We start from the raw sequence: 21074 nt of genomic DNA, 5'->3' as shown, positions 1-21074 counted from the left end.
ATCAGTGCGCCACCTCTACACTGCAACACCAGGGCCATCAGTGCGCCACCTCTACACTGCAACACCAGGGCCATCAGTGCGCCACCTCTACACTGCAACACCAGGGCCATCAGTGCGCCACCTCTACACTGCAACACCAGGGCCATCAGTGCGCCACCTCTACACTGCAACACCAGGGCCATCAGTGCGCCACCTCTACACTGCAACACCAGGGCCATCAGTGCGCCACCCCTACACTGCAACACCAGGGCCATCAGTGCGCCACCCCTACACTGCAACACCAGGGCCATCAGTGCGCCACCCCGACACTGCAACACCAGGGCCATCAGTGCGCCACCCCGACACTGCAACACCAGGGCCATCAGTGCGCCACCCCGACACTGCAACACCAGGGCCATCAGTGCGCCACCCCGACACTGCAACACCAGGGCCATCAGTGCGCCACCCCGACACTGCAACACCAGGGCCATCAGTGCGCCACCCCGACACTGCAACACCAGGGCCATCAGTGCGCCACCCCGACACTGCAACACCAGGGCCATCAGTGCGCCACCCCGACACTGCAACACCAGGGCCATCAGTGCGCCACCCCGACACTGCAACACCAGGGCCATCAGTGCGCCACCCCGACACTGCAACACCAGGGCCATCAGTGCGCCACCCCGACACTGCAACACCAGGGCCATCAGTGCGCCACCCCGACACTGCAACACCAGGGCCATCAGTGCGCCACCTCTACACTGCAACACCAGGGCCATCAGTGCGCCACCTCTACACTGCAACACCAGGGCCATCAGTGCGCCACCTCTACACTGCAACACCAGGGCCATCAGTGCGCCACCTCTACACTGCAACACCAGGGCCATCAGTGCGCCACCTCTACACTGCAACACCAGGGCCATCAGTGCGCCACCTCTACACTGCAACACCGAGGCCATCAGTGCATTACCCCGACACTGCAACACAAGGGCCATCAGTGCGCCACCTCTACACTGCAACACCAGGGCCATCAGTGCGCCACCTCTACACTGCAACACCAGGGCCATCAGTGCGCCACCTCTACACTGCAACACCGAGGCCATCAGTGCGCCACCTCTACACTGCAACACCAGGGCCATCAGTGCGCCACCTCTACACTGCAACACCAGGGCCATCAGTGCGCCACCTCTACACTGCAACACCAGGGCCATCAGTGCGCCACCTCTACACTGCAACACCGAGGCCATCAGTGCGCCACCTCTACACTGCAACACCAGGGCCATCAGTGCGCCACCTTGATACTGCAACACCAAGGCCATCAGTGCACCACCCCGACACTATAACATCGGGGCCATCAGTGCATTACCCAGTCCCCAACACTACAACACCGGGGCCATCAGTGCGCCACCCCAACACGAGGCATCAGTGTGCCACCTTGACACTGCAACACTGGGATCATCAGTGCGCCCCCTTGAGACTGCAACACCGAGGCCATTGGTGCGCCCCCTTGAGACTGCAACACCGAGGCCATTGGTGCGCCCCCTTGAGACTGCAACACCGAGGCCATTGGTGCGCCCCCTTGAGACTGCAACACCGAGGCCATTGGTGCGCCCCCTTGAGACTGCAACACCGAGGCCATTGGTGCGCCCCCTTGAGACTGCAACACCGAGGCCATTGGTGCGCCCCCTTGAGACTACAACACCGAGGCCATCGGTGCGCCCCCTTGAGACTACAACACCGAGGCCATCGGTGCGCCCTCTTGAGACTACAACACCGAGGCCATTGGTGCGCCCCCTTGAGACTACAACACCGGGGCCATCAATGCGCCCGCATGCAGACAATACCACTCTCCTCTTTCTTGCAGACCCCCTTTTAAAGGGATTTTTCAGGTTGACACCTTTCCTCAGGCAGAGCCGCTGGGCGTACTGATTGGCTGCAGCGCTGTTGACGCCTCTGATTGTTATTATTAGCTGCGCTGATGAACAGGGGTGTTGTAAAACCCCTTTTATATCCGTTGTCTGGCGGCCCCTGATTAGTCGTTCCCACTTTAGTACGGTATTATACGCACAGCCATGCTCCGGCAGAAATGCAGCCTCCCATTGTGGGTACACACGGGGCTGCCGTGCAGGAGGCTGACGCTGCCTTAATGGCTGCCATGCTGCTTCCCGGTGACACAGATAAATGACAGTGAGGAATCCCAGGGGAGTGTGTGCTTTCCGGCAATGTCGTGACGTGGAGCGACTCCTCCCGTCACGTGGCTCAGCCGCCTCTGTTTACTATGACGCATTTCCATCAGCTGATTCCTGCATGGAGGGCGTGGATGAGAGGTGACCTGTGATTGGTCAGTTTGGGCGCCCTTGTTTTTGTATGGTCCCGAGATGGAGGTGGGTGCAGAACGGCTCTCTGATTGGACGATGAGAGGACAGCGGGGATTGGAGAGCGCAGCACGTGTCCTGCATCAATGTATTTAGTTGTGTGTCCAAGGGCAAAGTGTGATATTTACCACAGCCTGCAGGTGGCGTGCTAATAGACTGTGCTCAACTGGACGTCAGCAAGGGAGGCGAACAGGAGTCACTGGGGAGTTATATACTGGAGTGTAATAATACAGGAGTCACTGGGGAGTTATATACTGGAGTGTAATAATACAGGAGTCACTGGGGTGTAATATACTGGAGTGTAATAATAAAGGAGTCACTGGGGTGTAATATACTGGAGTGTAATAATACAGGAGTCACTGGGGTGTAATATACTGGAGTGTAATAATAAAGGAGTCACTGGGGTGTAATATACTGGAGTGTAATAATACAGGAGTCACTGGGGAGTTATATACTGGAGTGTAATAATACAGGAGTCACTGGGGAGTAATATACTGGAGTGTAATAATACAGGAGTCACTGAGGTGTAATATACTGGAGTGTAATAATACAGGAGTCACTGGGGTGTAATATACTGGAGTGTAATAATAAAGGAGTCACTGGGGTGTAATATACTGGAGTGTAATAATACAGGAGTCACTGGGGTGTAATATACTGGAGTGTAATAATACAGGAGTCACTGGGGTGTAATATACTGGAGTGTAATAATACAGGAGTCACTGGGGTGTAATATACTGGAGTGTAATAATACAGGAGTCACTGGGGTGTAATATACTGGAGTGTAATAATAAAGGAGTCACTGGGGTGTAATATACTGGAGTGTAATAATACAGGAGTCACTGGGGTGTAATATACTGGAGTGTAATAATAAAGGAGTCACTGGGGTGTAATATACTGGAGTGTAATAATAAAGGAGTCACTGGGGTGTAATATACTGGAGTGTAATAATACAGGAGTCACTGGGGAGTTATATACTGGAGTGTAATAATACAGGAGTCACTGGGGTGTAATATACTGGAGTGTAATAATACAGGAGTCACTGGGGTGTAATATACTGGAGTGTAATACTGGAGTCACTGGGGTGTAATATACTGGAGTCACTGGGGTGTAATATACTGGAGTGTAATAATACAGGAGTCACTGGGGTGTAATATACTGGAGTCACTGGGGTGTAATATACTGGGGTGTAATATACTGGAGTCACTGGGGTGTAATATACTGGGGTGTAATATACTGGAGTCACTGGGGTGTAATATACTGGAGTGTAATAATACAGGAGTCACTGGGGTGTAATATACTGGAGTGTAATAATACAGGAGTCACTGGAGTGTAATATACTGGAGTGTAATAATACAGGAGTCACTGGAGTGTAATATACTGGAGTGTAATAATACAGGAGTCACTGGGGTGTAATATACTGGAGTGTAATAATACAGGAGTCACTGGAGTGTAATATACTGGAGTGTAATAATACAGGAGTCACTGGGGTGTAATATACTGGAGTGTAATAATACAGGAGTCACTGGGGTGTAATATACTGGAGTGTAATAATACAGGAGTCACTGGGGTGTAATAATACTGGAGTGTAATAATACAGGAGTCACTGGGGTGTAATAATACTGGAGTGTAAAAATACAGGCGTGAAATACCGGAGTGTAATAATGCCGGGGTGTAATGCTGGAGTGCAGTAATACTAGGGTGTTATACTGTAGTGTAATAATACCGGGATGTAATCCTGGAGTGTATAATACCGGAGTGTAATAATACCGGATTGTAATAATACTGGAAACTGTAATACCGGAGTGTAATAATACATCAGTGTAATACTGGAGTGTAATAATGCTGGAAGGTGTAATACAGGAGTGTAATAATACCAGGGTGTAATACCGGTGTGTAATAATACCTCAGTGTAATACACCTTCCAGCATTATTACACTCCAGTATTACACTGAGGTATTATTAAACCCCGGTATTATTACACCCTGGTATTACACTCCGGTATTACACCTTCCAGCATTATTACACTCCAGTAATACCGGGGTGTAATAATACCGGGGTGTAATAATACCGGGGTGTAATACTGGAGTGTAATAATACCGGGGTGTAATACTGGAATGTAATAATACCGGGGTGTAATACTGGAGTGTAATAATACCGGGGTGTAATACTGGAGTGTGCTAATACCGGGGTGTAATACTGGAGTGAAAAAATACAGGGGTGTAATACCGGGGTGTTCTACTGGAGTTTAATAATACCGGGGTGTAATAATACCGGGGTGTAATAATACCGGGGTGTAATAATACCGGGGTGTAATAATACCGGAGTGTAATAATACTGGAGAGTAATACTAGAGTATAATACTGGGGTGTTATACTGGAGTGTAATAATACCGGGGTGTTATACTGGAGTGCAATAATACCGGGGTGTAATACTGGAGTGTAATAATACCGGGGTGTAATACTGGAGTGTAATAATACCGGGGTGTAATACTGGAGTGTAACAATACAGGGGTGTAATGCCGGAGTGCAATAATACCGGTGTGTTATATTGGAGTTTAATAATGCCGGGCTGTTAGACCGAATTGTAATATTAGAGTGTAATACTGGGGTGTAATAATACCAGAGTGTAATAATACTGGAGAGTAATACTAGAGTATAATACCAGGGTGTTATACTGGAGTGTAATAATACCGGGGTGTTATACTGGAGTGTAATAATACCGGGGTGTTATACTGGAGTGTAATAATACTGGGGTGTTATACTGGAGTGTAATAATACCGGGGTGTTATACTGGAGTGTAATAATACCGGGGTGTTATACTGGAGTGTAATAATACCGGGGTGTTATACTGGAGTGTAATAATACCGGGGTGTTATACTGGAGTGTAATAATACCGGGGTGTTATACTGGAGTGTAATAATACCGGGGTGTTATACTGGAGTGTAATAATACCGGGGTGTTATACTGGAGTGTAATAATACCGGGGTGTTATACTGGAGTGTAATAATACCGGGGTGTTATACTGGAGTGTAATAATACCGGGGTGTTATACTGGAGTGTAATAATACCGGGGTGTTATACTGGAGTGTAATAATACCGGGGTGTTATACTGGAGTGTAATAATACCGGGGTGTTATACTGGGGTGTAATAATACCGGGGTGTTATACTGGGGTGTAATAATACCGGGGTGTTATACTGGAGTGTAATAATACCGGGGTGTTATACTGGAGTGTAATAATACCGGGGTGTTATACTGGAGTGTAATAATACCGGGGTGTTATACTGGAGTGTAATAATACCGGGGTGTTATACTGGAGTGTAATAATACCGGGGTGTTATACTGGAGTGTAATAATACCGGGGTGTTATACTGGAGTGTAATAATACCGGGGTGTTATACTGGAGTGTAATAATACCGGGGTGTTATACTGGAGTGTAATAATACCGGGGTGTTATACTGGAGTGTAATAATACCGGGGTGTTATACTGGAGTGTAATAATACCGGGGTGTTATACTGGAGTGTAATAATACCGGGGTGTTATACTGGAGTGTAATAATACCGGGGTGTTATACTGGAGTGTAATAATACCGGGGTGTTATACTGGAGTGTAATAATACCGGGGTGTTATACTGGAGTGTAATAATACCGGGGTGTTATACTGGAGTGTAATAATACCGGGGTGTTATACTGGAGTGTAATAATACCGGGGTGTTATACCGTAGTGTAATACTAAAGTATAATACTGGGGTGTTATACCGGAGTGCAATAATACCGGAGTGCAATAACACCGGGGTGTTATACTGGAGTGTAATAATACCTCAGTGTAATAATACCAGGATGTAATGCCGGAGTGTAATAATACACTCCAATATACACTTTCCAGTATCAGCAGCAGATGAGGGGGGTTTAGTGCAGCGCCGTGTATTATAGCAGCAGATGACGGGGGTCTTAGTGCAGCGCCGTGTATTATAGCAGCAGATGAGGGGGATTTAGTGCAGCACTGTGTATTATAGCAGCAGATGAGGGGGGTTTAGTGCAGCGCCGTGTATTATAGCAGCAGATGAGGGGGATTTAGTGCAGCACTGTGTATTATAGCAGGTAGATGAGGGGGTTTAGTGCAGCGCTGTGTATTATAGCAGCAGATGAGGGGGATTTAGTGCAGCACTGTGTATTACAGCAGCAGATGAGGGGGATTTAGTGCAGCACTGTGTATTATAGCAGCAGATGAGGGGGATTTAGTGCAGCACTGTGTATTATAGCAGGTAGATGAGGGGGTTTAGTGCAGCGCCGTGTATTATAGCAGCAGATGAGGGGGGTTTAGTGCAGCGCCGTGTATTATAGCAGCAGATGAGGGGGATTTAGTGCAGCACTGTGTATTATAGCAGGTAGATGAGGGGGTTTAGTGCAGCGCTGTGTATTATAGCAGCAGATGAGGGGGATTTAGTGCAGCACTGTGTATTATAGCAGCAGATGAGGGGGATTTAGTGCAGCACTGTGTATTATAGCAGGTAGATGAGGGGGTTTAGTGCAGCGCCGTGTATTATAGCAGCAGATGAGGGGGATTTAGTGCAGCGCCGTGTATTATAGCAGCAGATGAGGGGGGTTTAGTGCAGCGCCGTGTATTATAGCAGCAGATGAGGGGGGGTTAGTGCAGCGCCGTGTATTATAGCAGCAGATGAGGGGGGTTAGTGCAGCGCCGTGTATTATAGCAGCAGATGAGGGGGGTTTAGTGCAGCGCCGTGTATTATAGCAGCAGATGAGGGGGGTTTAGTGCAGCGCCGTGTATTATAGCAGCAGATGAGGGGGGTTTAGTGCAGCGCCGTGTATTATAGCAGCAGATGAGGGGGGTTTAGTGCAGCGCCGTGTATTATAGCAGCAGATGAGGGGGGTTTAGTGCAGCGCTGTGTATTATAGCAGGTAGATGAGGGGGGTTTAGTGCAGCGCCGTGTATTATAGCAGCAGATGAGGGGGGTTTAGTGCAGCGCCGTGTATTATAGCAGCAGATGAGGGGGGTTTAGTGCAGCGCCGTGTATTATAGCAGCAGATGAGGGGGGTTTAGTGCAGCGCTGTGTATTATAGCAGGTAGATGAGGGGGGTTTAGTGCAGCGCCGTGTATTATAGCAGCAGATGAGGGGGGTTTAGTGCAGCGCTGTGTATTATAGCAGCAGATGAGGGGGGTTTAGTGCAGCGCTGTGTATTATAGCAGCAGATGAGGGGGGTTTAGTGCAGCGCCGTGTATTATAGCAGCAGATGAGGGGGGTTTAGTGCAGCGCTGTGTATTATAGCAGGTAGATGAGGGGGGTTTAGTGCAGCGCCGTGTATTATAGCAGCAGATGAGGGGGGTTTAGTGCAGCGCTGTGTATTATAGCAGCAGATGAGGGGGGTTTAGTGCAGCGCTGTGTATTATAGCAGCAGATGAGGGGGGTTTAGTGCAGCGCTGTGTATTATAGCAGCAGATGAGGGGGGTTTAGTGCAGCGCTGTGTATTATAGAGCAGATGAGGGGGGTTTAGTGCAGCGCTGTGTATTATAGCAGCAGATGAGGGGGGTTTAGTGCAGCGCCGTGTATAGCAGCAGGTGAGGGGGGTTTAGTGCAGCGCTGTGTATTATAGAGCAGATGAGGGGGGTTTAGTGCAGCGCTGTGTACACTTGTCTGGTTGGGCTTCTCCTGGCTCCGCCCGCCTCTTTATTTCCAGGCTCCTGTGACTCGGGCGGGCGGTAGAAACCTTCAGAGCGACGGAACAAGAAGAAGATAGAGATCGTGCGGCGCTCACTGACCATGGCAGCCGGGGCAGCCGTATCCGGGGTGAAGGTGAGTGCTGGCAGCCGGGGTGTGGGACGGTCCGGAGCACGGAGAAGCCCACGGAGGAGGGGGATGACATGCAGCTGCCTCTGCACCCCCGCTCCCCTGTATCCCTCCTCCCCCTGTACCCCTGCTCCCCAGGCACTATGATGGGTTAGTGATATCCATGGTGTAGCAGCCCGGTGGTGTGTAAAACTGCTATAATACCATTAATTTCCAGTATAGGATGGCATGGCTGCCCTGACAGGTCTGGGACACATCACTATACACAGGTATATACTGTACCCCCATGGAGAGCCGTGTATACAGCGCCTTCCATCCATCGTACTTCATATAGTATAATGGGCCACCTTAGTGCTCCATATTGTATAATTCACCCCCTATAGTTGTCCATATAGCATAATGCATAGCCCATAGGTCTCCATATAGCATTATGCACCCCTGATAGTCCTTATAGTATAATGCACCCCCCATTGTTCTCCATATAGTACAATGCTCTAGTCCTCCATGTAGTATAAAGCACCCCTTATATTCCTCCATATAGTATAATGCACCCCCCATAGTCCTCCATATAGTATAATGCACCCCCCATAGTCCTCCATATAGTATAATGCACCCCCCATAGTCCTCCATATAGTATAATGCACCCCTCATAGTCCTCCATATAGTATAATGCACCCCTCATAGTCCTCCATATAGTATAATGCACCCCCCATAGTCCTCCATATAGTATAATGCACCCCCCATAGTCCTCCATATAGTATAATGCACCCCTCATAGTCCTCCATATAGTATAATGCACCCCCATAGTTCTCCACATAGTATAATGCAGCCCTCAAATAGTATAATGCAGCCTCTATATAGTATAATACAGCCCCATAGTCATCCATATAGTATAATGCAGCCCTCATAGTTCTCAGTATAGTATAATGCAAACCCCCTAGTCCTCCATATAGTATAATGCAGTCCCCATAGTCCTCCATATAGTATAATGCACCCCCCATAGTCCTCCATATAGTATAATGCAGTCCCCATAGTCCTCCATATAGTATAATGCAGTCCCCATAGTCCTCCATATAGTATAATGCAGTCCCCATAGTCCTCCATATAGTATAATGCACCCCTCATAGTCCTCCATATAGTATAATGCACCCCCCATAGTCCTCCATATAGTATAATGCACCCCCCATAGTCCTCCATATAGTATAATGCACCCCTCATAGTCCTCCATATAGTATAATGCACCCCCATAGTCCTCCATATAGTATAATGCACCCCTCAGTCCTCCATATAGTATAATGCACCCCTCATAGTCCTCCATATAGTATAATGCACCCCTCATAGTCCTCCATATAGTATAATGCACCCCTCATAGTCCTCCATATAGTATAATGCACCCCTCATAGTCCTCCATATAGTATAATGCACCCCTCATAGTCCTCCATATAGTATAATGCACCTCCCCATAGTCCTCCATATAGTATAATGCACCCCCATAGTCCTCCATATAGTATAATGCACACTCCATAATCCTCCATATAGTATAATGCACCCCTCATAGTTCTCCATATAGTATAATGCACCCCCATAGTCCTCCATATAGTATAATGCACCCCCATAGTCCTCCATATAGTATAATGCACCCCCCATAGTCCTCCATATAGTATAATGCACCCCCCATAGTCCTCCATATAGTATAATGCACCCCCCATAGTCCTCCATATAGTATAATGCACCCCTCATAGTCCTCCATATAGTATAATGCACCCCCATAGTTCTCCACATAGTATAATGCAGCCCTCAAATAGTATAATGCAGCCTCTATATAGTATAATACAGCCCCATAGTCATCCATATAGTATAATGCAGCCCTCATAGTTCTCAGTATAGTATAATGCAAACCCCCTAGTCCTCCATATAGTATAATGCAGTCCCCATAGTCCTCCATATAGTATAATGCACCCCCATAGTCCTCCATATAGTATAATGCACCCCCATAGTCCTCCATATAGTATAATGCACCCCCATAGTCCTCCATATAGTATAATGCACCCCCCCCATAGTCTTCCATATAGTATAATGCACACTCCATAATCCTCCATATAGTATAATGCAGCCCCCCAGAGTCCTCCATATAGTATAATGCACCCCCACATAGTCTTCCATATAGTATAATGCACCCCCCCATAGTCCTTCATATAGTATAATGCACCCCCCCATAGTCTTCCATATAGTATAATGCCTGTATTATGTTGTATTGTTGTATAATGGCCACCATGTACTCCGTTGATGTAAATAAATAAATACATGCTGAGCTCTCCTTTCTCCTGCTGCTCCGGTCTCTGCAGGCAGGTTCTGAAGCTCTGTCCTCGCTGCTCTGCACAGTGGGTCTGATGAAGTGACGTCGTCATCACGCCCGCTGTGCTGTGTTGTCAGATGTCAGACACAGCGGGAGAATGATGGAGAAGGAGCGGGCACTGCAGTGTTCCCTCTTTCATCATTGCTCTCATCTCTATTGGCATCCGCGATGCTGATACAGTTGGCAGTGTGATGCCGGGTGGGGGGCCGGTGTTTGTGCTGGCTTCGGGCCCCCTCTACACACAGGCCCCATAGTGGCCACATGGTCTGCTGTCTTTGGCGGCACGCCACTGCTCATACAGTAACAATTGGGGTATGTGCAGTGTTATTTTAAGGCAAGTCTGAAATCCATCTAAAAATAAAAATGTCCTAAAAACGCTCAAATCAAAGCACCTATGACTTTCTATGTCAAAACCACTAGCTGGTCACATATTCAGGGCGTTTTTTTTTTAACCACGTAAGGTTTCTGAAGACTCAGAATGGTGACCTGACCATTGCTCTGGCGGATTCTGCTTGGAAGACGCCATAAACTAGATAATAGTCTTTAGGGAGCCCAAAAAGACTGAAGACACCTGGCAGGTTCTGAAGCTTGTTCTGCTTAAAGGGAATCTGTCGGCAGATTTTTGCTACCTTATCTGAGGGCAGCGTGTTGTATGGACAGAGACCCTGATTGCAAAGATTTGTCACTTACTGGGCTGATTGCTGCTGTTTTGATAAAATTCCAGTTTTATCTGCTGTAGATCTACAGTTAATGAATGCTGAGCTCTGTATAACCCCTCCCATGCCACTGATTGGCAGCTTTCTGTGTATTCCATGTTTCCTCGAAAATAAGACAGGGTAACAGGTCATGTCTTTCAGCTCAGGAAACAAGTGTTGCTAACCTGATCCACACTTTGCGATGCACAGAACGCCAGTCGGCTCCTGGACAACATAATGAAACTTCAAAAAGGCAAACTTCCAGCACCCGCAGATATGAAGGTTTAAAACTCCTGTCATTTTGATATTAGGTCTATGCGTTTCGAGCACTAGGCTCGTGGTCCTGACCAATAGCTGAAGCATGTATGGGGGGGGCATATGTCTACGCGTTTCGAGCACTAGGCTGTTGGTCCTGACCAATAGCCGAAGCATGGATCAGGGGAGGACACAGGTCTATGCGTTTCAAGCAGTAGGCTTTTGGTCCTGACTAATGGCTGAAGAATGGATGGGGGAGTACAACAGGTCTGTGCAGTTTAAGCACTAGGCTCTTGATCTTGACCAATAGCCCAAGCATAGATGGGGGAGGACACAGGTCTACACGCTTCGAGCATTAGGCTCGTGGTCCTGATCAATAGCCAAAGCGTGGATGAGGGGGAGCACAGGTCTACACATTTTAAGCACTATTCTCTTGGTCCTAACCAATAGTCAAAGCATAGATGGGGGACACAGGTATACGCGTTTCGAGCACTAGCCTCTTGGTCCTGACCAATAGCTGAAGCATAGATGGGGCACACCGGTTTAGGCGATTCGAGCACTATTCTCTTGGTCCTAACCAATAGTCAAAGCGTAGATGGAGGGACGACACAGGTCTACGCGTTTCGCGCACTATTCTCTAGGTCCTGACCAACAGCCTAGTGCTCAAATTGTGTAGACTTGTAAAAACAAAGCATGGGGGGACACAAGTATGTGTTAAACCTTTCATGTCTGTGTGACGCCCTGGACTATTCAGGTCGTCACAGGGTACTGAACAATCTGCCCTCCCCGTGCAGTATCCGACCCCCCCCCATGGTTCTGGTTCTCCATCCTGCAGTGTTGCCTCCACCAGCATTCACAAATCCTAGATACACTTTGCACCACACCTGTCAGGCACACCAGTGGACTGCTTAAGCAAGAATAGGGTCGCCCACCTAGGGGTCAGGAAGGTGGGAGATGACAAGTCAGTTCAGTGGTAGCCCTCGAGCTGTGAGGGGCTCTGAGGAAGCTGGAAGTTGGAGCTCCCAGGAGACAAGTAAACTAGGTTGCAGGCGGTGGTCTGGACCTAGAGGAGTCAGACCTCCGGTCGCAGGGGATTGAGGCTAGGTGCCTGGAACCCGTCAAGGAGGACGGTCAGCAGCCTGGTCCGATCACTGGTCCGGGACCGAAGGCACGTCTGGTTACACGGACCCTAGGTCAGGGAGAAGCTTCAGGCGACACGGCAAGTAACCTGCGGAGGATAGGGCCTATATGGACTGTTCCCACCAAGCTCAGAGAACGGGGGCACTAGCGCAACGAGGGGGATAGGGCTTTCCTAGGAAGCAGCCCACTGAAATCCCAAGCGTGAGCTCCTGAGAGCAGGCTCCTTCACTTAGCCACAGTGGGGAGCGGGCCCCGAAAGCTCCAAGCTCCCGGGCCACAACGGACAATCTAAAACTTTGGTGCCAGGAGGCAGGTTACAGACCACCAGCAGCACTGTAGGGGACGGGACCTGGATGAGCTTCCCTCGAGAGGCAACGGCGTTCAGAGACTTAGTTTGCCCTGTTGTCAGCGTCTGCTTCATTGCTCAGTGAGTACCCAACTGACCCCTGCACTGCGTCCCCGCATCACCATCCAGAGTCCAGGGGCCTCCCCCTACCCGTGGAGGGCAACGTCATCTGGCTGCCCCACTCCATCACCCCGGGTACTCCCAACGGCAGCAGAGTTACTCCCAATTATCGTACACCACGAACTACACCAAATCCCCTGTAAATACCCCCTTTTCCATTTGAGTGTGGCCCCTGAGCCCCGAGTCCGGAGACCCTCGAGCCACGAATGATCACCACCCCCGGATCCGAGTGGTTCGATCCGCTGCAGGGGCGGCACACCTCCGATTGCTAGAAGCTTGCTTTTCTTGGTAAAGGGTCTGTCCAACATAAGGATCTTCAAAAAGTTCAGAGCACCCAAACAATCTCACCCAATAGAGCCCATGAGACACCAAACAATAAGAGCTGGCAAGAGCTAAGAGCTCTGACCTACAGATCGAGTAGTCCAGCTGGCGTCACCCCTGTAACAGGTGCGTTGCGTGCCATCCGGTCTCATGGTGTTCCAGCTGCTCCCTTCTACGTTCCAGCCGCAGCCAAGTGTTTTGGGTGGCTCCCCCGATGAACGGAGCCACAACGCGCTAATATAATGGGCTCTGGAGTGGAGCGACACCAGCAGGATTACATGTTCTGTCTGTGGGAGCCTAGAACTTGCCAACCCTTTTGGGTCTCGTGGGGTCTTTCTAGTGTGATGCTTTTTGGGGTGTCCTTTCCTTGTTGAGAGGTCTCTCCTGCTACATTCTATTGTCAATTGATTTACCTTTTTTTACATGTACAGCTACGGTACACTATTTTAATTGACTTTTTTAATGAACTGTAATTAGGGCTTATTTTCCTAGAAACTGTGCATAGGCAGTAAGCTGCCAATCAGTGGTGGGAGTGGGGTTGTTTAGTGCTCATGAATATGGAAGATAAGGGCAACAGGTTTATTAGTTTTCTAGTGATAATCTCCTGTTGATAAAATAGTGATTTTATACAAACTACTGCAAGCAGCCCAGTAAGTGACACAAGTGGAATCGGGGTCTTTGGCTCTACATTATGCTGCTCTCCGATAAGGTAGCAAAAACCTGGTGACAGATTCCCTTTAAAGCTCTCTATCTAAAGTGTATGGGCCAGTGCCCTTCATCTGATCTAGGTTGTTTCTATATGTTGTGAATGGATTTATGGAACATGTGAAGCACAGTAACAGATTGCCTTTAGGCAAACAATTGGTTACTACAGTAGGTTACTAGAGGTGAATTCCATGGCGTCTCCACTTTCACAGTCGTCCTTCTTCATTGATGACATTCCAGTGTGAATCTCATGACTGCCCTGCCTGAGGACGTCAGTATAAACACTGCTGTCTAAGAAGACATCCTGAAGGTCACGTCTCGGCTGCAGCGTGCTGAATGTATACAGTGACATATATATAGCACATAATGAGACCTGTGGAGGTTACAAATATTCCCTGTGTACTGTAGATACAAAGCTGAGCTACACGGTGGACTAGCTACTGTGTACAGGGCCTCCACCTCTCCACCGAAAGGTAATGGAGGAGAGAAGGATCGTGTACTTTGAATTTTCAATATTTAAGGCCTTGGAGAGGTAAGGCACCAGTAGAATTGTCTGTAGCCTTCTCACTCTCTGATGCACGCTCAGTGAAAGTGAGCATGCATGTGTACTAGAGATAAAAATGGATGGCCTACAGTCTTGGTGTTGAATTCATCATGAATTTCACACCATTGTGAGAAATATATGGCAAATCGGAGGCTAAATACGCATGTAACGCATGCCCTGTGTGCAGATGACTTTAGTTTCCTAGATTGATTGCTGTATCACAGTAGCAATTAATAAATTCACTATTTTGTGGAAACCTGATGGGCTGCTGCTCACATTTCCGTCAGTTTCTTCTGCCAAGCGGCAGTCACTGATGGTATGCAGCGGTCACGTGGCATAATTAAGTCACACGAGTTCCAAGAATCCTGGCACCAACATCACGGATCAGTGACAGTGAGGGAGGCAGGTTTAGGGTTACTTTATTTTTCATGGGGGACTACAGTATTTACAGGGAGTATCAAAGTCTCTTTAAAAGGAACCAGTCATAAAAAGGTATTTACCTGCAGCAATAGTGCTAATCTGCTGCTAAATGTCATTAAACATATGTAAGAGTCTCACTGGAAGTGCTGCTGCAGGGAGAAAAGGAAGGTAAATTCTCCCTGCAGCCACTCAGCCCACAATACAGTGAGCAAACCGTAATCACTTTTTTCTCGTTCCTTGAGCGTCATCTTGCTCTTTAGTGTTACTGTGCAGCGTGTGAGTGTGCTGAGCAGCTGTCGGTCAAGGAGCAGGGGCAGTGATTGCAGCGCACTGACTGTTTACAGCCCTTGATGCTGCCCTAATGACTGTAAGCGAGCAGCTGCAGGGAGGATATAACTTTATTTTCTCCCTGAAGCCAAACATTCCGCTGCATGTTTACTTTCAGATTACCGTTGATTGATGACTGTTCCTTTTAATGATGGCTTCTGATTGTTTAAGAGCTAAGACTAAAGGCCACGTCTCACTAAGCAACATCACTAGCAACATTGCTGCTGAGGCACGACTTTGTGACGTAGTAGCGATGTTGCTAAGTGTGACATCCAGCAACAACCTGGCCCCTGCTGTGAGGTCGTTGGTTGTTGCTGAATGTCCTGGGCCATTTTTTAGTTGTTGCTGTCCCGCTGTGAAGCGCACATCGCTGTGTGTGACAGCGAGACAGCAACAACTGAATGTGCAGAGAGCAGGGAGCCGGTTTCTGCGGAGGCTGGTAACCACGGTAAACATCGGGTAACCAAGAAGCCCTTTCATTGGTTACCTGATATTTACCTTCGTTACCAGTGCCCGCTGCTCTCACGCTGCCAGTGCCGGCTCCCTGCTCCCTGCACACATAGCCAGACTACACATCGGGTAATTTAACCCCATGTATACTGTGGCTAGGAGTGCAGGGAGCCAGCGCTAAGCGGTGTGCGCTGGTAACAAAGGTAAATATCGGGTTGGTTACCCGATATTTACCTTAGCTACCAAGCGCAGCATCGCTTCCACGCTGGTCACTGGTTGCTGGTGAGATCTGCCTGTGTGACAGCTCACCAGCAACCTGTGTAGCGACGCTCCAGCGATCACTGCCAGGTCAGGTTGCTGGTGGGATCGCTGGAGCATGTTGTACTACCCTACTACTAAGGGCACATTGTACATACGCAAACGTATCACCATGCAGTTACTCTATGTCACGGTTTTGCCTCCCCATCCACATGGATAGGGGGCGGAGCCTTCTCCTGGGCCTCACTTCCGGAGCTTGGATGCTTTAAAAACTAACATCTCCAGTGAACCAGCACTGGCTATAAACTTAGCGCTGCTTTGCCTGTGATTGCTGGTCCTGTAAGTGTTATCCTGATCCGTCTGTGCCGGTGCCTCCGTGCCCTGTCTGTGTTCCGTCCCTAGTCATCCCCCCATTCCTCTGTCCCCTCTCCTACCTCCCCACTCGGTTGCTTCCCCTGGTACTGACCTCGGCCTGACCTCGACTCTGCTTCTGCTCGTTCCTCCGGTCCTCCTTCTGCCCGTACTGTGTTTGACCCGGCCTGCCTGACCATTCCTCGCATGCCCCGCTGCTCCCTAGCTGTGCTGTGAGGCAGTGTATGAGCTCACACTGTGCATCCACTTCCTGGTTCTTGTTGCTCCGTGTAGTGTCTTCTTCTGCAGAGCTCCGGCTCCCTCTGGTGGCAGCTTGTCACTCTGTTTTGACTGTAATGGATGATGAGCTTCATACCACTTTTGGATCACCTAGAGGTTGGAATGAAGACGCAGGGGTAAACTACCTACAGTATGGCAAGTTGTGCCACCTGCAATCATTAATCTAGCAGGTTTGGTGACAGTCGGCGTCACATACCACTCTGAGTCATTTATGCCATGTTGCAGTACATTATTCTTCATTCGTTGCGACAGGTCACTGTATATCCCTCGAGAGCCTTGCTCTCCTGGATATTCAGTATTTGCCCATCTTTTCAAGGTGACTGCTGGAATCAATGACAGTCAGTATATAGCAGCTGACAGCCCTAACATTTACACATTGTTTAGCAAAGTAAAGGCCAAGATAATTTATAGATCTCAAATGTGATTTTCTTTGTAGTGATGGCCCCAGAATAGCTGTCATTCATTCTGTGCAAATGACGCTGTGAAAACAAATATCTGCAATGGAATTTGGCCAATTTACACTTGAATTGACCCAAATGATCTAATCCTATCTCCCTCATTTGTGTTGAGCACATCAGGGGCCGTCTACCCTCAGGGTGATAAGGGCCTGCAGCCCAACTCTCCCTGGTCCCCAAATCTATCATTTGTGCTAAGGTGATTAAGCCCCAATACACAATAGATGGATATCAACCGGACAATAGGTCCTCTAATCCTTCGGTGGCAGCCATCTCAGCTGGCTGTCCCATACACATACATGGGACCTTGTTTATCTGGATGCCCCTGTGACAATACTGACACGCCTGCACCGGGGCCGTGGGGCACTCGTTACCGGGCCGGTCCTGTCGTCTTGGGTGGGATGTCGCTGCGGCAAGGCCCGTTTCCGTAACATGGGAGGTGTAGTTCTAAAAAGGGGATTATTTAAAGGGCATGATGAGGTAGTAGTTTGTCGTGACGCCACCTGTGGTACTCGGCCAGAGATAGCCAACGCTGCGGGATGGGACCTCTGGGGCAAATGGTGACGCAGCTGAGCTGGTGTAGCTCTCCACAGGTAGAGCTGGGCCCCAGGGCCGATGGGAATAGTGGTCTATGATGGCGGGGATGCAGGGCTCTGGCACAGGTGAATAACTGAGCGACACAGGGATGCAGTCTCAAAGATTTTTACTCACTGTAGCAGGTTCCAAGGTAACACGACTAGTCAGTGACCGCCTCCAGAGTTCTGGGTTTCACTGTGATGGGCTTCAGCCGATCCTGGGTAATTCGGAGGTCAAGACCGGTGCACCCTTTGTATGTTCCTTTCCCTGGTTGTCTTCCTGCGCTGACTTTTCTCCCGTCTGTCCTGCACCTACGTACACAGCGCCCTGAGCCAGTGTCTGTGGACCCTGTTGGGGTGGCTTGAAGCTCTATTCCTTGGCCCTCTATGGTCACCTTCCTGTGGATTCGTGTGCGGACGTGGACTCGATGCTTGCAGTCACCTCGGCCTCCGGTTTTACTAGATGAGCACATTGGTTCTTTTCCTCTAGTCTAGGGACCGGATCACCGTTTGCAGCCAAGTCCCTCCACTCCAATATGCTGTATGTGGAACGAGACCATTGGGGGAGGGGGGTTGGTGCACTCCCTGTGGGTCCTTAGACCCTTTTCTGTTCTGCACCTGGGTCGAGCTGCACCAGCTCCAGACCACAGGTCTTCACTCCTCCACTGCTCCTTCTCGACTCCCCTCGTTCTCCAGTCTGCTCCCACTAACTAAACTCCACATCCAGGCCAGATCGGATTAGGGGGAGGAGGGTGCCACCAATGCTAAACATATCATTAGTGACACCAAGCCCTAACTCTGACCCGGTGAGGAGCTCCTAAGTGAGTGTGTCTGTGTTTTGTGTGAACCGGTGGATGACCACTTCCTTACCCAGGGATGGGATACCACACCTCTGGCTGAGGTGCAGTATTTCTGTGGCGACTGAAGTCTCAGGGGCGCCACAAAACCATCAGCAGTACAACATCCGAGATGTCTGATCGATATCCCCCCCCCCCTTCCGTTTCGACATTAAATTGCCTGGGGCTCCCACACACTTTACACTTGTCAATATCCCTGAGTTTGTCCGACATTACGCGAATGTATATGGGGGCTTTAGACTGGAGAATACCCCTTAAAATATTATCTGATAGTCTCACACTTTTTCCATATTGATGCTTTTTTTTTTGCATGTTTTTTGTTCTTTTTTTCCCCCTAAAGCAAAACTGAGACCTATGGGGAAGAAAAGTAGAGCTCAAAAATGAAAGTTATTGTTAGTCTCCGAGGAAATCTCAGATATATGCATCTAAACTGTCGTGCATGATATCTATGAGAAATCTGAAAAACAAAAAGAAACGACAAGTGGAACTGTGACTTGCTATGGATTTCTAACTTTGCCTATTTTTTTAAATCAATTTCTACGTTTTTACTGTATTTTATTATAGTGACGTGAGGCCCCCCGTGTGAAGAAGTATTGTCCCCCGCCTTTCATTCTTTCTGTGATCTCACAGTAGCTTTTTTTTCTTCTCTTTTATAACTATTCTTAAGGCTGCTTTACACCAGACAATCTATCGTGCGATAGATCGCTGGGGTCACGTTTTTTGTGACGCACATCCAGCATCGCTGGCGATGCCGGCCTGTGTGACACCTCCTAGCGACGCAGTATCGCTCACAAATCGTGAGTCGTGTACTGCTCGTTAGGTTCCATAATATCGTTTAATTTAGTTGTTCATCGTTTCCGGGGTAGCACACGCCGCTCTGTGTGACACCCCGGGAACGATGAACAGCAGCTCACCTGCGTCACGCGGCTGCCGCCGGCTATGTGAAGGAAGGAGGTGGGCGGGATGTTTACGTCCCGCTCATCTCCGCCCCTCCGCTTCCATTGGCCGGCCGCTGTGTGATGTCGCTGTGACACCGAACGTCCCTCCCACTCCAGGAAATGGACGTTCGCCGCCCACAGCGAGGTCGCACGAGAGGTAAGTACGTGTGATGGGGGTTACCGACTTTGTGCGACACGGGCAGCGATTTGCCCGTGACGCAAAAAGGACGGGGGCGGGTACGATTGATTGTGAAATTGCACAATCGTTCGTACCGTGTAAAGCAGCCTTTAGAGTTGTCCTTGATCAATCGGCTGAATTGTGCTCTTCAGTAAAAAAGGGAGATAAAGTACAGTACTGAGTAGGTAACAATGTACAGGGCCGCTGTGTAAGCCTGATTAGTGGGGGCACCGGATCCCTACTGATCTCATGCACGGGATACGTCATCAATTGTTAAGTCCTGGACTACTTCTTGAAATACAATACCGCAGAAGAAGAAAAGCAAAGTAGATAATCCCAAACCAACAAGCCCATCCTGGGATGGAAAAGAAGATTACAAGAATCTGTAATGAAAATATATCTATATAGTGAGTCCAGAAGCTGTGACGCCCCTAATCTTATCAGGGTGTCACACGGTACTGCACTCATTTTCTTTATAGTGCAGAACTTACCCTCCATGGTTCTGGGATCCTAACCTTTGGTATTGCTTCCATCAGCATTCAAATCCTAGTCACACCTCACACCACACCCTGTCAGGCACACCAGTGGGTGGTCTAGCTGCAAAAGGGCCACCCGCCTAGGGGTCAGGCAGGCTGGTGGGAGGGACATAGTCAGTTGAGTAGTAGTGATGGACAGTCCCGCTCTTTTTGGTGATCCGGTTCCCATGGCTCCGCTCACCAAAAAGAGCCGGATCTTTCAGATCATTCTCGGCTCCTTATTAAATACTAGAAGGCGGCCCGATTCTACGCATCGGGTATTCTAGAATTTACGTATTGTGTAGTTAATGTATGATTTGTGTTATATATATATATATATATATATATATATATATATATATATATATATATATATATATATATATATGTATATATATTATTGTTGTCTGTAGATACCAAGTGTTTGTGTAGGGGCTGTACATGTTCTGGGTGTGGCGGGGGGTGAGAGCGGTGTTGTATGTGTGTTGCGTGTGTTGCGTGTGTTGCGTTGTTTGTGGAGCGCTGTGTGTCTGTAGCGTTGTGTGTGTTGCGCGGTTTGTGTGGGTGTGGTGTGTTTTGGGGGGAGGTATGTTTTGTGCAATGTGTGTGTGTTGCGTGGTATGTGCGTATATTTATGTATGCCGCGGTGTTTGTGTGTTGGGTGTTGTTTGTGTGTGTGCAGCGTTGTCTGTGTGTGGGTGTCTGTGTAGGGCGGTGTTTGTGGTTCCCAGTGTGTGTGTGTGTGTGTGTGTGTGTGTTGGGGGGGAGGTGTGCACCTCCCATTGTGCTCCATCCCCCATGCTGCGCAC

General features: G+C 48.8%; 1 protein-coding gene and 1 long non-coding RNA gene across 2 annotated transcripts in view; one reads left to right on the top strand and one right to left on the bottom strand.

The window, feature by feature from the left end:
• Nucleotides 1-21074, bottom strand: part of LOC142256482 (uncharacterized) — a 139230-nt gene that overhangs the window by 91801 nt on the left and 26355 nt on the right. The window lies entirely within an intron of this gene.
• Nucleotides 8001-21074, top strand: part of BCAT2 (branched chain amino acid transaminase 2) — an 84884-nt gene continuing 71810 nt past the window's right edge. The window contains exon 1 of the mRNA XM_075328190.1: nt 8001-8165. Within this exon, the coding sequence (XP_075184305.1) occupies nt 8133-8165 (33 nt within the window). The 5' untranslated portion in view covers nt 8001-8132. The remainder of the gene's footprint in view (nt 8166-21074) is intronic.

The sequence above is a fragment of the Anomaloglossus baeobatrachus genome, chromosome 11 (assembly GCF_048569485.1).
Source record: "Anomaloglossus baeobatrachus isolate aAnoBae1 chromosome 11, aAnoBae1.hap1, whole genome shotgun sequence".
Classification (NCBI taxonomy): domain Eukaryota; kingdom Metazoa; phylum Chordata; class Amphibia; order Anura; family Aromobatidae; genus Anomaloglossus; species Anomaloglossus baeobatrachus.
Note: the sequence above shows the minus strand (reverse complement) of the source record. Positions and strands in the feature narration are given on the sequence as shown.